Source organism: Cervus elaphus, chromosome 5, assembly GCF_910594005.1.
Source record: "Cervus elaphus chromosome 5, mCerEla1.1, whole genome shotgun sequence".
Lineage (NCBI taxonomy): Eukaryota > Metazoa > Chordata > Mammalia > Artiodactyla > Cervidae > Cervus > Cervus elaphus.
In genome coordinates, this window is record NC_057819.1 from 85,157,631 (window position 1) to 85,173,564 (window position 15,934).

The 15,934-nt window shown below is 38.7% G+C and overlaps 2 protein-coding genes across 9 annotated transcripts in view; one reads left to right on the forward strand and one right to left on the reverse strand.

The window, feature by feature from the left end:
• The window catches only part of BCAS3 (BCAS3 microtubule associated cell migration factor), a 579,738-nt gene that overhangs the window by 534,467 nt on the left and 29,337 nt on the right, over positions 1-15,934 (reverse strand). The gene's annotated exons all lie outside the window — the stretch shown is intronic.
• Positions 5,553-6,049, forward strand: LOC122694314 (40S ribosomal protein S20-like). The gene has a single exon (XM_043902899.1). The coding sequence runs from the start codon at positions 5,658-5,660 to the stop codon at positions 6,015-6,017; it is 360 nt and encodes a 119-aa protein (XP_043758834.1). The 5' UTR covers positions 5,553-5,657; the 3' UTR covers positions 6,018-6,049.

Consider the following 15,934-nt stretch of genomic DNA (forward strand, 5'->3'; position numbering starts at 1 on the left):
GAGGCAAGAAGGAAGTGAGTTTCAAGAACAATATGAAAACCGCAGAACATAAATAATGAATGGAACTTGTAATCATATTTTCATACTTCCAAATTTTTTTTACACACACACAGAGGAGTATCTTAAGGAAACTTTAACCTTTCCCCTTTATCCTGATTTTTGAAAGGAAGATCAAAGAAAAGCAGTTTAAACTCACACGTTCCTCCAGTTATGCAACGCAGATTTAGACATTACACTTCAAAACCCCAGCCATTACTTCAGCACCACCAGTCCAAATACCATCGCGGAGCTTTGAAGCGGCCCTAATGGTATCTTCCATTTGCAAGTAACACTTCTGTAGTCAAAAGATCTTACCCCGGGTGGATGTTAATGTAAAACCACTCAGACTACACAGACACACACGCCTGGAGGCAGACTGGAAGGTGTTCAGAAGTCAATGTAACACCATTACAGAGCGTGTCAGCCTAGGAGCTGTCATAAACACTTCATAATCACTCAGACACACAAACTGGATTCCCCTTAACTCGTTATTTTATTTCATGCTGAGTACATGTCCAATTGAAAAGGAAAGAGAGAAAATGGTGCTACAGATAAGCCAATTTTGGCTTATAGCCTTTTTCCACTTTTAAAAGACTGAGCTTGTCATATTTTATTGGCATTGTAAACCTACCCTGATATAATCTGTGGATTGAAGATAGTTTTGCAGCAGATATCTAACCAAAGAGAAACTGATTATATCAAAGAGAAGGCTAAGGTTTTTCTTCTGTAAAATAGGTATCATACAAACTTGTAAGATTGACAGGATGATAAAAAATAACTTACAGTGCCAAAAGATACAGGAAATGGAGCCACTAGAATTCTTAGATATTGCAGATGTTAAGTGTATAATGGCACAGGCTCTTTGGAAAACTCCAGGAAATTTCTAATAAAGTTAAATACATGCCTAACCTATAACCCAGCAATTCTACTCCTAGGTAGATACTCAAAAACAGAGTATTATTCACAGATCTACAATGATGTTCATAGGAGCTTTATTCACTATAGCCAAAAACCAGAAACACAAATGCCCATCAAAAGAAGAATAGTTGAAGAAACTGTAGTATATTCAATCCACAGAATGAAATACAGTCATGAAAAAAATAAAAAATACAAGCTACTACAAAATGTAACAACACGGATGAATTTTTAAAAAGACACAGTGCAAAAGACAGACACAAAGTGTAACAGGACATGCTGTGTGCCTCTACTTACACAGAGCTCAATGAGGCAGAGCCAGTCTACAGTCAGAACAGTGACTGCCTTGGGGTTAATGCTGTCCGGGGAGCTTTCTGAGTAAGAAGAATGTTCTACATTTTGTTCTCAATGGTAGTTTCATTTATTTGCATGTGAACACACATACATACACACTTACATAAACATACATAAAACACACACATAGTCTTCAAACTACAGACTTGACATTTGTACATTTTGTGGTAATTTTTAAAGGTATATGTCATAGAGAAACCGTGGTACCTCCAGACAGTGGAATATCATCCAGCACTAGAAACAAATGTGCTATCAAGCCATGAAAAGATGTGAGGGAAACGTAACTGCATATTACTAAGTGAAAGAAGCTGATCTGAAATGGCTACATACTGTATGATTTCAAGTATGTGACATCCTGGAAAAGGCAAAACTACATGGACAGTAAAAAGACCAGTGGTTGCCAGAGGAGGGAGCACACGAGATTTTTACATCAGAGCACAGGCAGAGCACAGAGGGCATTCAGGGCAGTGAGACTATCCTGTGTGATACTGTAATGGTGGGGACATGTCATTACACATCTGTCAAAATCCACAGCATGTGCAACACTGAAAGCAAACCTAATGTAAACCATGGACTCTGAACGATAATGTGGGGTCAGCATAGGTTCATCAATTCAAACATGGCACCACTCTGATGTGCAATGCTGATTAATAGGGAGGCTATGTGTTTGTGGGGGCAAGAGGATGTGGGAACTCTGTACGTTCAGCTCAATTTGGCTATGAACCTGAAACTGCTCTGAAAAATACTTTTTCTTTTTTCTTTAAGGTATCTATCAAAGAAGCTGAGCTGGTTAAACACGAACTTCAATTTTTTTTCTCTGTAAACTGGGGATAACAGTAACTAGTTAAATTGATAGGGTAATAAGACAATAAAGGGTAATGTGCCTAAAATAATATGTGTGGTACATTCTGATTTAATAGTTGTTACTATTTATATTATGAAATTTCACTATGCAGCACAAGCGTCAAATTTCCCCAAAGCACCCCAACACTGCTCAGGGCTCTACTGCACTCTGTTCAAACCCCATCGTGACATGAATCTCACAGACTCAGTACTGCTGACATTTTGGACTCAACAATTTTTGTTGTGGGAGGTTTTCCAGTACACGGTAGGATGTTTAACAGCATTTCTGGCTTTTACTCACTAGATGCCAGTAGCAACTCCTAATGATGACAATAAAAAATGTCTGCAAACAAGACAAATGCTTCCTTGGGGGCAAAATCACTCCCATTTGGGAAGCACAGACACAGACTGCAATTATGTAGTGACATCGCGCACAAGCAAAACACAATCTCCTCGAGGCAGGGCTCAGCCCTCAGCTACATTTATACATCCTGATATGTGGCACAGACCTGAAGTTCCAGTGTGGCTGAAGGGAAAAATGAGAGTTCTGCTAACGAATTTTTTTAAAAAGAGATTTTAGGAAAAGGGGATAGACTGGGAACGGAAATGGAATGAAAGGAAACAGCAAAAGATTACAAAATTGACTTTGATTCTTTCTGATACTGACTCTCTAGCACACTCAGAATATCCAGCAAAAGGCTGAAATCTTGAAACACATTTATTAACATATATACTCATATAAACATGTGCATATATATATGTGCACATACATATGTAAATATATATGTGAATACACACACATACATATCCTACCAGACAATGTACCTGGCACCAGAGATATAGACCATGAAAACCTGGTCATAGTTCTGCTGCTGCTGCTAAGTCGCTTCAGTCGTGTCCGACTCTGTGCGACCCGGTAGATGGCAGCCCACCAGGCTCCGCCAATCCTTCTAGAGACACTTAAAAAGAATTTTCCCAACTGCTAATGTAAAACCAAGATTTCCAGAAAATACTGAAACACATAGGAAAACTGAATTAAAAATTATAAAATCAGAAACTCTTCACTTCATTCCTTTGGGCCTATGTTCAAAATTCAAACATTAAACTGATTATGAACAAAATTTAGAAGATAGAAATACTAGTTCACTCCCTTTTTAAAGCCTCAGAGGGGAATTCTCTGGTGGTCTGGTTGTTGAGACAACACGCTTCCACTGCGTGGGGTGCGGGTTTGGTCCCCATCAGGGAACCAGATCCCACATGCCGCCTGGTATAGCCAATAAGAAAGTCCCCAGAAACCTATTATTTCCTATTATCTCACCCTTCCCATCCAAAAAAAAAATGAGAACACAGTTGATTACTACCAATCAACCTGAATGAATATTAAGGGAAAGAACAGGCATATAATGGATAGCACTTTAATAATTTTAGTATTTAAAAATACAGATATTTCAGTTCCATTTTAAAGCAATTCTCACTAAAGTGTGTGTGTGTGTGTACACGTATACATGTACAATAAATCTTTCGTATTCTTAACTACACTCAACAACTTTTCCCATCAAATTGTATGTATCTAAGCCAGTAGTTTTGACCAAAACTTTCTCTGAAGTTGTGGTTCTCAACCAGAGGACATTTGACAATGACTGGAGACATTTTTAATGTCATAATTAAGGGAGCTGGTTTGGGCATTTAGTAGACAGAGGCCACAGATGTGACTATGTATGCTACAATGTACAGAACAATCTCCCATAAGAAAGAGTCACCTGCTCCAAGATGCCAATAATGGCAAGAATGAGTCACAAATATATATAACTTGTATTTTCATACTTTTATGTGTTATCATTTTAATTAATTTCTTATTTTAAAAAGTATCAGCCTTTTAAAACAATCATTTATTAATTCTGTTATCACTTCTGATAGTTCACATCAAGATGACCAGTACTTTTTAAACCAGAAACACATACATAAAGAAAGAAGACAGTGGTAAAGAATCCATCTGCCAATGCAGGAGACACAGGTTCAATCCCTGATCCTGAGCCTGCGCTCTAGAGCCCCAGAGCCGCAACTTCTGAGCCCATGCACCGCAACTAGAGAGCAGCCTCGGTTGCTGCAACTAGAGAAAAGTCCGCATAGCAACAAAGACCCAGAACGATCATAAATAAATAAATACAATAATAAATCTACTTAAATGAATTTTAAAAAAAGGAAAGAGAGACGATTAAAAGCAAAGGCATAAGAGAAAACCGTGAGATCAATGAATCTGTCTAGCCGCAAATAATCCCCAGGCCAAGGTGAAGAATATTCAAATATGGGAAACTGAAAAAAAAAAAAAGGGACTTAGTCTCAGGATTAGTCATTGTGTCTGTAGATGAAAATCTGAACTCTGAAAATCTGACTGAGTTCACATACTATGAATCCATCAACATAACGTTCAAAACAGGCAAAATGACCATAATACATGGTGTTAAAGATCAGTGTAGTAGGTCAATTATATCTAAATAAAACTGGAAAAGACAAACAATAAAAAAAATTTTAAATCATTGTAAATTTTTATTTCCTGGTTTTGATATGGTACTATAATTTATATGTCACCTCTGGGAGAAATTGAGGGAAATGCACCCAGGACTCTAATATTCTGCAATTTCCCGTAAGTCTATAATTTTTTCAAAATTCGAAGGTTCTTAAAATCAATTTGAAAATAGACTAAAAAAGCAAAAGCAAAAACATAGACATGGTCAAAATTACATACTCATATTTGGTGGGCAAAGAATGGTCCTTTCAGGAGTGCTGAGTTCATGCGTGCTCAGCCATGTCCAACTCTTTGTACCTCACTGACTGTAGCCCACCAGGCTCCTCTGTCCATGGGATTTTCCAAGCAAGAATACTGCAGTGGGTTGCCCTTTCCTCCTCCAGGGGATCTTCCCGACCCAGGAACTGAACCTATGTCTCCTGAGTCTCCTGCATTGGCAGGTGAATTCTTTACCACTGAGCCACCTGGGAAGTCAGTCCTTTCAGGAAATGGTGCTAAATCAATAACATTTTTTATTTTTTTCAATTCAAAACAGCCTTGATCCCTGTGTCAAACCATATACCAAAAATTTCAAAAGGATTATAATCTAACGATAATAGCAATCTTCTAGCAGAAAACATAACAATATTTTCACAGCCTAAGAATAAACAAGGATACAAAAAGCATTAAGAATACAGTAAACCACTTAAAATTTGATCTGGATTTCCTTCACCAAAAGACAACATTAAGAAAGTGAAAATATAAGAAAACCTATAAGGAAGACTAATAGGATAAATGATGAAATCAGAAAAGGGACCGGATTATTATTTGTATCAAATTTAAAGGTGGTGGTTTTGATAACAGTGCTATGGTTATAAAAGATAATGTGGCTCTTTGAGGAAGACGTGGTCGCCGCTGCAGTGCCGCCCGCTCTTGTTCCTGACTCACCGCTGTTCGCTCTCGCCGAGGAACAAGTCGGTCAGGAAGCCGCGCCGCAGCCATGGCCTTTAAAGACACCGGCAAGACTCCCGTGGAGCCAGAGGTGGCCATTCACCGGATTAGGATCACCCTCACCAGCCGCAACGTGAAGTCTCTGGAGAAGGTGTGTGCTGACTTGATCAGAGGCGCGAAGGAAAAGAATCTCAAAGTGAAAGGACCAGTTTGGATGCCTACCAAGACTCTGAGAATAACTACAAGGAAAACTCCTTGTGGTGAAGGTTCTAAGACTTGGGATCGATTCCAAATGAGGATCCACAAGCGACTCATTGACCTGCACAGCCCCTCTGAAATTGTCAAGCAGATCAATTCCATCAGTATTGAGCCAGGAGTCGAGGTGGAAGTCACCATTGCCGATGCCTAAATCAATCTTTTTAATAAATCGATAATCAGTTGGTAAAAAAAAAAAAAAAAAAAGATAATGTGCTTGTTCCCAGAAAATATATACAGAATTATTTATGGAAGGGGGGCATAAATTCTCCTACTGATAAATGGTTCAGAAAAAAATCTGCACACACAGAAAAAATTGAGAGAATGATAAAGAAAAAGTAAAATATCCTTCACTGGTAAATCTGGGTAATGAGTAACAGGGGTCCCTTATACTAGTACAAAATTTTCTGAAAGTTAAATTATTGCAAAATAAAAGCATCTTTAAAACCACAATAAGATACCAACCCATATACACAGGAATGGTTAAAGTTCGAAAGACTGACAATACCAAGAGCGAATGAGAATGTGCAGCATGTGAAACTTTCGTAAATTGCCGGTGGGAGTACCTACGGGTAAAACCAGGTCGGAAAACTGATTGGCAATATCTACTGATGTTAAACGTACACTTTCACTTCGACACAGCAAATCCACTCCTAGGTCTACATTCCAGAAAAATGGATGCAGCATATATCCACCAAGGAACACACACAAGAACACCAGAGTAGCTTTATCCATAACATTCAAAAAGTGGAACCAAAAAAATGTTAATCAGTTGTATAATGGAAGGGCTTCCTTGGTGGCTCAGATGGTAAAGAATCTGCCTGCAACGCAGGAGACTCAGGTTCGATCTTTGGGTCAGGAAGATCCCCTGGAGACGGCAAGAGCAACCCAATCCAGTAATCTTGTCTGGAGAATTCCACGGACAAAAGTGCCTTTCCATGGGGTTGCAAAGAGTTGGACACTAAAAATAGTATACAGCAAAATTAAGAACAAATCACTGCTACATTTAATAACATGAAAGAATCTCATAGTCACACTGTTGAGAGAAAGAAGCCAGACACAAAAGAATAGACTGGATTATCTCTGACCACCCCCACACACACGTCCTGTTTTTTTTAAGTTCAAGAATAGAAAACACTAATCTCTGGTGATAGAAGTCAGAATAGCAGTTACTTGGAGGTACAAGGAGGGCAGTATTGACAGGCAGGTGGCATGAAGGACTCCTGAGTCGCTGGAAATGGCCTGTGTCTTAATCTGAGCAGTGCCCAGAGAGTTATACACACATCAAAAACTCAGTCTGCTCACTGACGACGTGTGCACTTTACGGTATTTAACACACTCAGTGAGATGCGTAAGAAAAACAGCTGCCTTCCACACCCTCACTGGTCAGCTTGTGTCCAAAGAGGATCTTCCATCGTGGAGTGGAAAAATATCAAAAATATTTCAAACAAGAGATTCCAATTTACAATAAAAAATTTCGAACTCATTTTTCAAATCAACAAAAGTCAGAGAAAGCCACTATTTAAGCACTGGGAAGACTAAACTTTAGATACAGACTTGTTTAAAGTAATATCTTAGGAAACATGCTCCACAGAAAATATTTTCCTCTACTAATCTTAATGAATTCCACAAGCTACTTCAATATTATTCTTCATTTCTGCTTTTATTAGGGCTTCCCTGGTGGCTCAGATGGTAAAGAATCTGCCTGCAACGCAGGAGACCTGGGTTCAACGCCTGGATCGGGAAGATCCCCTGGAGTAGGAAAGAGCAACCCACTCCAGTATTCTTGCCTGGGAAATCCCATGGACACAGGAGCCTGGCAGAATTCCACAAGTTATTTCAATATTATTCTTCATTTCTGCTTTTATTCACTCTGTGACACCCGAAGATCGTCCATTGCCAAGTGACTAAAGAGCCATCCATTACTTCTCTTTCCAGTAATAAGAGACTGAACCAAACAAAATAAGGCCCTACTCTCAACAAAGGCAATTTTTTTTATTTGGGTCCATATTCAAACTTTCTCCGCTTGCCAGTTACCCAAATCACTGACTTTATATTGTTCCCAAATGAAACCCATAAAAATTGTTTCCTGGCTAGCAATCTTGACATGGCAAAGTTGGCACCCATCTTCTAACAAATAATAAGCTAATTGGTATTCACCTCAAGTATGTCCTTGCAGGTTTTCTCTGAAGTTTTCAGTGTAAAGGCAAGACAAAAAGTGTAAAAGCCACACTAAAAGCTTTAGGGAAAATATTTTCTTTCAAGAGAACGCCTGGACTTTACTTAGCACAATGTGTTAGTGACACCTAGTGTTGCTTCTTTGCAGCACATCCAACAAAACTCCGAATCTCAACTTCAGTTCAGTCGCTCAGTCGTGTCCGACTTTTTGCGAACCCGCGGACTGCAGGAGGCCACGCTTCCCTGTCCATCACCAACTCCCAGAGCTTGCTCAAACTCGTGTCCATCGAGTCAGTGATGCCATTCAAGCGTCTCATCCTCTGTTGTCCCCTTCTCCTGCTGCCTTCAGTCTTTCCCAGGATCAGGGTCTTTTCCAGTGAGTCAGCTCTTCCCATCAGGTGACTAAAGTACTGGAGTTTCAGCTTCAGCATCAGTCCTCCCAATGAATATGCAGGACTGACTTCCTTTAGGATGGACTGGCTGGATCTCCTTGCAGTCCAAGGGACTCAAAAGTCTTCTCTTAACACCACAGGTCAAAAGCATCAATTCTTCAGCACTCAGCTTCCTTTATGGTCCAACTCTCACATCCATACATGTTTAGTGGGAAAACCATAGCTTTGACTAGACAGACCTTTGTTGGTAAAGTCAAGTCTCTGCTTTTTAATATGCTGTCCAGGCTGGTCAGAGCTTTTTTTTTTTCCCCCATAGCTTTTCTTCCAAAGAGCAAACATCTTTTAATTTCATGGCTTCAGTAACCATCTGCAGCGATTTTGGAGCCCAAGAAAATAAAGTCTGTCACCATTCCCCATCTATTTGCCATGAAGTGATGGGACCAGATGCCATGATCTTAGTTTTCTGAATGTTGAGTTTTAAGCCAGCTTTTCCACTCTCCTCTCTCCCTTTCATCAAAAGATGCTTTAGTTCCTCTTCACTTTCTGCCATAAGGGTAGTGTCACCTGCATATGTGAAGTTATTGATATTCCTCCCCACAATCTTGATTCCAGCTTGTGCTTCATTCAGTCCAGCATTTCCCATGATATACTCTGCACATGAGTTAAATAAGCAGGGTGACAATATACAGCCTTGATGTATTCCTTTCCCAATTTTGAACCAGTCTATTGTTCCATGTCCAGTCCTAACTGTTGCTTCTTGACCTGCATACAGATTTTTCAGGAGGCAGGTAAGGTGGTCTGGTATTCCCATCTCTTTAACAATTTTGCACAGTTTATTGTGATCCACACAATCAAAGGCTTTGGCATAGCCAATAAAGCAGAAGTAGATGTTTTTCTGGAATTCTCTTGCTATTTTGATGATCCACCGGATGTTGGCAATTTGATCTCTGGTGGTTCTGCCTTTTCTAAATCCAGCTTGAACATCTGGAAGTTCTCGGTTCACACACTGCTGAAGCCTCACTTGGAGAATTTTGAGCATTACTCTCCTAGCATGTGAGACAAGTGCAATTGTGCAGTAGCTTAAACATTCTTTGGCACTGCCTTTCTTTAGGATTGGAATGAAAAGTGACCTTTTCCAGTCCTGTGGCCGCTGCTGAGTTTTTCAAATTTGCTGGCATAGTGAGTGCAGCACTTTCACAGCATCATCTTTTAGGATTTGAAATAGCTCAGCTGGAATTCCATCACCTTCACTAGCTTTGCTCATAGTGATCCTTCCTAAGGCCCACTTGACTTCGCATTCCAGGATGTCTGGCTCTAGGTGAGTGATCACACCATTATGGTTATCTGGGTCATGAAGATCGTTTTTGTACAGTTCTTCTGTGTATTCTTGCCACCATTTCTTAATATCTTCTGCTTCTGTTAGGTTCATACTGTTTCTGTCCTTTATTGTGCCCATCTCTGCATGAAATGATCCCTTGGTATCTCTAATTTTCTTGAAGAGATCTCTAGTCTATCCCAGTCTATTGTTTTCCTCTGTGTGTTTGCAATGACCACTTAGGAAGGTTTTCTTATCTCTCCTGCTATTCTTTAGAACTCTGCATTCAGGTGGAGATATCTTTCCTTTTCTCCTTTGCCTTTCACTTCTCTTCTTTTCTCAGCTACTTTTAAGGACTCCTCAGACCACCATTTGCTTTTCTGCATTTCGTCTTCTTGGGGATGGTTTTGATCACTGCCTTCTACAATGTTACGAACCTTCGTCCATAGTTCTTCAGGCACTCTATCAGATCTAATCCCTTGAATCTATTTGTCACTTCCACTGTATAATCATAAGGGATTTGATTTAGGTCATACCTGAATGGTCTAGGGGTTTTCCCTAATAAGTCTTAACTTATTGAACCTCAAATACACTGTTTCATACAATTCTCATCTTTTAGGTACTGTAATGAATACATTTTCAAGATCTGTTTAAGATATTAAGCACTTCAAAAGAGGATGAGAGGACTTCCATGGTGGTGCAGTGGATAGGAATTCATCTGCGAATACAAGGGACATGGGTTTGATTCCTGGTCTGGGAGGATTCCACATGCCACAGAGCAACTAAGCCTGAGTGCCATAACTGAAACAGGCAAAACTAATCTACAGTGGAAAATAAGATAACAATAGTGAGGCTGTTATCTTATAGTGGCTGTTTCACAAATGGGATGGAGGAAAAATTGAGAATAGCCATGAGGGAAATTTCTTGAATGATAATTATGATCTATATCTTGACACAGATTTGGGCTGCCATGTACTTATCAAAGCTCAGGAAGCTTACATATTAAGATTTGTATATTTAACTGTGGGTAAATTTTACATTAAAAACTAATCAAATATTCAACTTTAGTTACTGATAAGCCATGCAAAAGTAGTTAGGGGAAACTATGCTGATTTTGCAATTTACTTTGAAATGCACCCAATAAAATCTATAGGTAGAGACAAAATAAAGCAAATATAGTAAAAATTTTCATGGTAAAATCGAGGTGGTGAGTATATATATTTTCCATAAAATTGGTTCAACTTTGCTCAATATTCAAAATTTTTGAAGTTCTTACAATGGTACAAAGCTCATTTTATAAGTTTTACCTTGCAAAACTGTACCCCAGAACACCTCTGAGACACCCAGCATTTTTCACCTGCTCACCAAGCTCCACCAAAGTGTCTCCCTGCTATTTTTAAATATAGAAAACAGAATTGTACATGAGAGAGTACTGCCTTTAAATGCCCCTTCCTCAAATGCCCACAAGACTTACTCCTCCACACTTCTGCTCTGTAAGTCACTGAGAGAGGCTTTCCAAGACTACCTTACATAATACATCAACCCACAACAACATCAACCACTCCACTATAACACTTGGTATGTGTTTATCTATTATGAAAGCATGGTACATGTTTTAATATCATCTTCCCCACTCTTCAACTCACCTACCTAGAATAGAAATTCCGTAAGAATAATGGTTTTCTTTAGCTCGTTGTTTTCCCAGCACCTTGAACAAGGTCTGGCATATAAAAGACAATCAATAAATCTTTGCTGGGTGAATGAATTAATGAATGAACGAGGCAAGTATAAATGGCATGGCTTTATAAGAATGCAATTTGGCAAATCTACCAAGAGCCTTAGTACACCTTTTATTGATCTCTCTAAATTACATGATCATAAAGATATTTATCTCAATATTCTTAAGAAGAAAAAAACTTAAGAAATCTCAATCAATGTCCAACTATAGAGAAAAGAACATTTCCACCTCAGAACCTCTGACTTTACTATTTGCTGTTCCAATCATACTGTGGCTAAATTTAATTACTTCCGTTCCACTTCCTTATTATAATCTTTTTTCTTCTTATTACAATTTGTCTTCATTTATTTTTATTTAAATCCAGTTCTTCTACTAGCTCCATTAGAGAAAAGACTCTATTTTGCTCAAAATACGTACTTTATTACAGACTTGTGTTGAATAAATGAACACTTTTTAAGTTCTCATACCGCAGGGTACCCAGTCAATCTATGTGTAAGACTGGCTGGAAAAAAAAAAAACATATATATATATATCAAGAATATATATACATATATCAAGAATGCAAGCAAGATATTTTAAAATAACTGAAATAAATAAATAACTAAGATAACAAGAGCTAAAAGAATTATGGGAGTTAAAGGAGAAGTACAGAACTACTGTTCTTCTCATATAAATCCCATAAACCTATTGGGTCTTTAGTCCATGTACTGCTGATTTTTTTAATTAACTTACATTACCATATGTAAAACAGACAGCTAATGAAATTTTCTGTGTGACTCAGGGAACTCAAACAGGGGCTCTGTGACCACCTAGAGGGGTGAGAAGGGAGGGGAGCACATGCATCCCTGTGACTGATTCACGTCAACGTTTGACAGAAAATAACAATTCTGTAAAGCAATTACCCTTCAAATAAAAAGTATAAATTCAAAAAAATTTTAAATAATAACAAAAATTTTAAAAAGAATTTTAAAGGAATTCCCTGGCAGTCCAGTGGTTAGAACTCTGTGCTCTCACTGCCAAGGGCCCACATTCAAACCCTGATTGGGGAACTAAGATCCACAAGCCACACGCCATGGCCAAAAGTAAAATAAAATAAATTTTTTAAAAAGGAATTTTAAGCAAGAGCACGAATATTCACATTATCAAAAAGAGGTAGTGACATTGCTAGGCATGAGTAGGAAAGGGACCTATTTATCCAGAACAACAACATAAATAATCATTCTTTCTCACGTTACATCAGACGTGTTGACAGAGGCGCCTGACAGCTTGGGAAAGCTCTGAATACTGCTGTTTCCTGCAGGCATCTCACACACAAAGTCGTAGGAACTGGGCAGTAGAGATGCTCCTTCTGCACAGTTTTGAGCTAACTCTCCTTAGCTAGATTCTGAGATATCATCTAAGCCTCAAGTGCATTTGTGCATTTCATAAAAAAGGCTGATTTGAATTGATGCTTTTGAATTGTGGTGCTGGAGAAAAGACTCTTGAGAGTCCCTTGGACTGAGAGGAGATCAAACCAGTCAATTCTAAGGAAATCAACCCTGAATACTCATTGGTAGGACTGTTGCTGAAGATGAAGCTCCAATACTTTGGCCACCTGTTGCAAAGAGCCAATTCACTGGAAAAGATCTGACTCACTGGAAAAGATCCTAATGCTGGGAAAGATTGAAGGCAAAAGGAGAAGAGAACGTCAGAGGAAGAGAAGGGTTAGAAAGCATCATTAACTCAGTGGACATGAATTTGGGCAAACTCTGGGAGATAGCACTGGACAGAGGAGCCTGGCTTGCTACAGTCCATGGGATCACAAAGAGTCAGACATGACTTAGTGGATGAACAAGAACAACAAACTTCATGAACAATTTTTTTTAATGTTTAGCCAGGATGTTTATTTTCTTAACCTGAGACTCAGAGGTGGGACAATTATATAAAATCAACCTTGGGCACAAACTTGAAGCAAAAACCGAGCTGAAATTCAGCAAGGATTGACTTTCTGCCCACCCTCGCTTAACTCAAAAGCAAATACGATTTACAGTCTGCAAAGGTTCCTTAGAAGCAGGTTTATTTCTAGACTGACTGACATAAGCTCCTCGGTCTAGCACACGGTAACACTTAAATGATTACTGAATGGCTAACTAGTGATAAACAAGTTTCAGAAGGGTTAGTTAGAGTAATAGGTAACTCACACTAATTTCTAAGGATGAATATGTGAAGACACATCATAACCTTTTACACTGAAAACTACACTAAGCTGCCATCCCACTTGCATGGCATATCTTCTGCTACCGCAGGGAGGAAGTAGAGCCCTTAGACAGTGGGCTTTGAATGTGAAGTCAGACAGAACTGGGTTTGCATTCCGGTTCCTCCTCTTATAAGTAGTGTGACCTTACCACCTATAAAATAGGATAACTTCTCCCTCACAGTATACAACACATGAGACAATGTGTATATAAAGCTCTCTGAACACAGTAAGAGCTCCATCAGTGCAACAGAAGGAGCTTATTTTTCCAAACTGCCTCCTAATTCTTGAACCAGTCCTCATGGGGGCTATACTACTACAATAGTAAACAACTGAGAGTCAATGAAAATTCCACGAAGAAAAGATTATTCAGTTCTCTCAAAATACAATCTGGGCATAAGAACTACTTTAAAGAAGTAATTAAAATTACTCAGAAGACCTTTAAGTTACTCAGAGCTAGACGTAAGTCAACTATTAACAGCGATACCTCTAATTATAACCAAAGCAAGTGGGCAGCCTGAGTACCACCAAAGGAATGTGCCCAATCTGGTCAACACCCCTAATCCCACAAGGCCCAACCCTGTTAAGGCTCTAGCTTCCTCTTTGCCTTCAAGCTGTCAACAGTGTAAAGAATCAAAATGGTGGTGACCTAAATGGGAAGGGAATCCAAGAAAGAAGATATACATACATTTACATACATATGGTTGGTTCACTTTGCTGTACAGTAGGCACTAACACAGCATTATAAAGCAACTATACTCCAATCACTCAATCAATAAAAAATAAAATTTTTTAAGAATCGAAATAAAGAAAAGGTTACACTTACAAAATCCTCTCCTCTGAACACAACCTAGAATTATTTCTCTTGTTAGAAAAAAGCAAACAAACAAAACACTGTTACATTTTAGGTCCTTTTGTCTATGCCTTTGGCATGATACTTCAATTACAAACAACATTGCAAGGTCTTGAAAAAATGTCAACTACACATCCCCAAAGGGAAAAAAACAGGTTCACTCAATCCATGACATAGCAACAGGATTCTTCTATCTCTGCAAAATAAAGCCAATCTTTAATAAGACATATAAAGCCTCAAATCCTAAATATTTAATAATATGATACATAATTATTATAAGATTAGTGCGTGAATGTGTCTGTGTGTTAGTCGCTCAGTCGTACCCGACTCTTTGCAACCCCATGGACTATATAGCCTGCCAGGCTCCTCTGTCCATCGAATTCTCCAAGCAAGAATACAGGAATGGGCTGCCAATCCCTTCTCCAGGGGATCTTCCCAACCCAGGAATCGAACCTGGGTCTCTTGCATTACAGGCAGATTCTTTACCAACTGGGCTACCAGGGAAGCCCCCTATAAGATTAGAGGGAAGACTATAGTTCATTATAAGTGATTTATAGAATATAAGAATAAACAATATTTTTACTTAAAATGTTTAAGAATTATGAAGATCAATGTACTCATTACTCAATGATCCTTAAGTCAAATTCTGTACTCAAGAACATCAAGCATTTCATTAAATTTGAGGCAATATATATTTACTTATAAATCTTTTAAGAAGTAACCATAATACCCATAAGAACCAGAAAGGGGAGAGAAAAAAATTCTAGCTGAACCACCCATACAAAACAGGCTTCAAACAATGTAGTAAACGCCTTTATTAAAGGCACAGATATTGGCCCCAGGTCTCCAACTGCAAAAAAAAAAAAAACACTACACAATAGATGTTCCACCGGCCAACTAGGCCTTCCACCCCAATCTACAGGAAAGACATGCTATCTAGGCCATGCCAAACACCAGAATATAGCGAGGTATAAGCCAAAGTATGTAGTCCCAGCTACACTTCACTGAGCTGTGATCCCACCAAGATTCTTCTTCTTCTAGTACATTTACTTTTGGTCATCCCAGAGAAGCACATGTAGGACTGAAGATGGTAACTGCAACCAGTATTAGGCAATTAAAAACATTTATCAAAACTGTGATTTATCTCCTAAACAGATACACAGACACAAAATTACCTTAGTTCAAGTTCATGTATTATATCAGTGTTTCTAGTATCAGAAAAGGGGAGGGGAGGGTGCACTCAAGTGTTTCCAATAATTGGAAACAAGTTATATAAATTAAGGAAAGTCCAAATAAGAGAATTATATATGGTTATATACCCCATAGAGAAGCTCTTGGAATACTAATTCATAAGGAAAAAAT

Coding starts and splice junctions, on each gene's coding strand:
- LOC122694314 (XM_043902899.1), top strand. CDS start 5,658: ATGGCCTTTAAAGACACCGGCAAGACTCCCGTGGAGCCAGAGGTGGCC.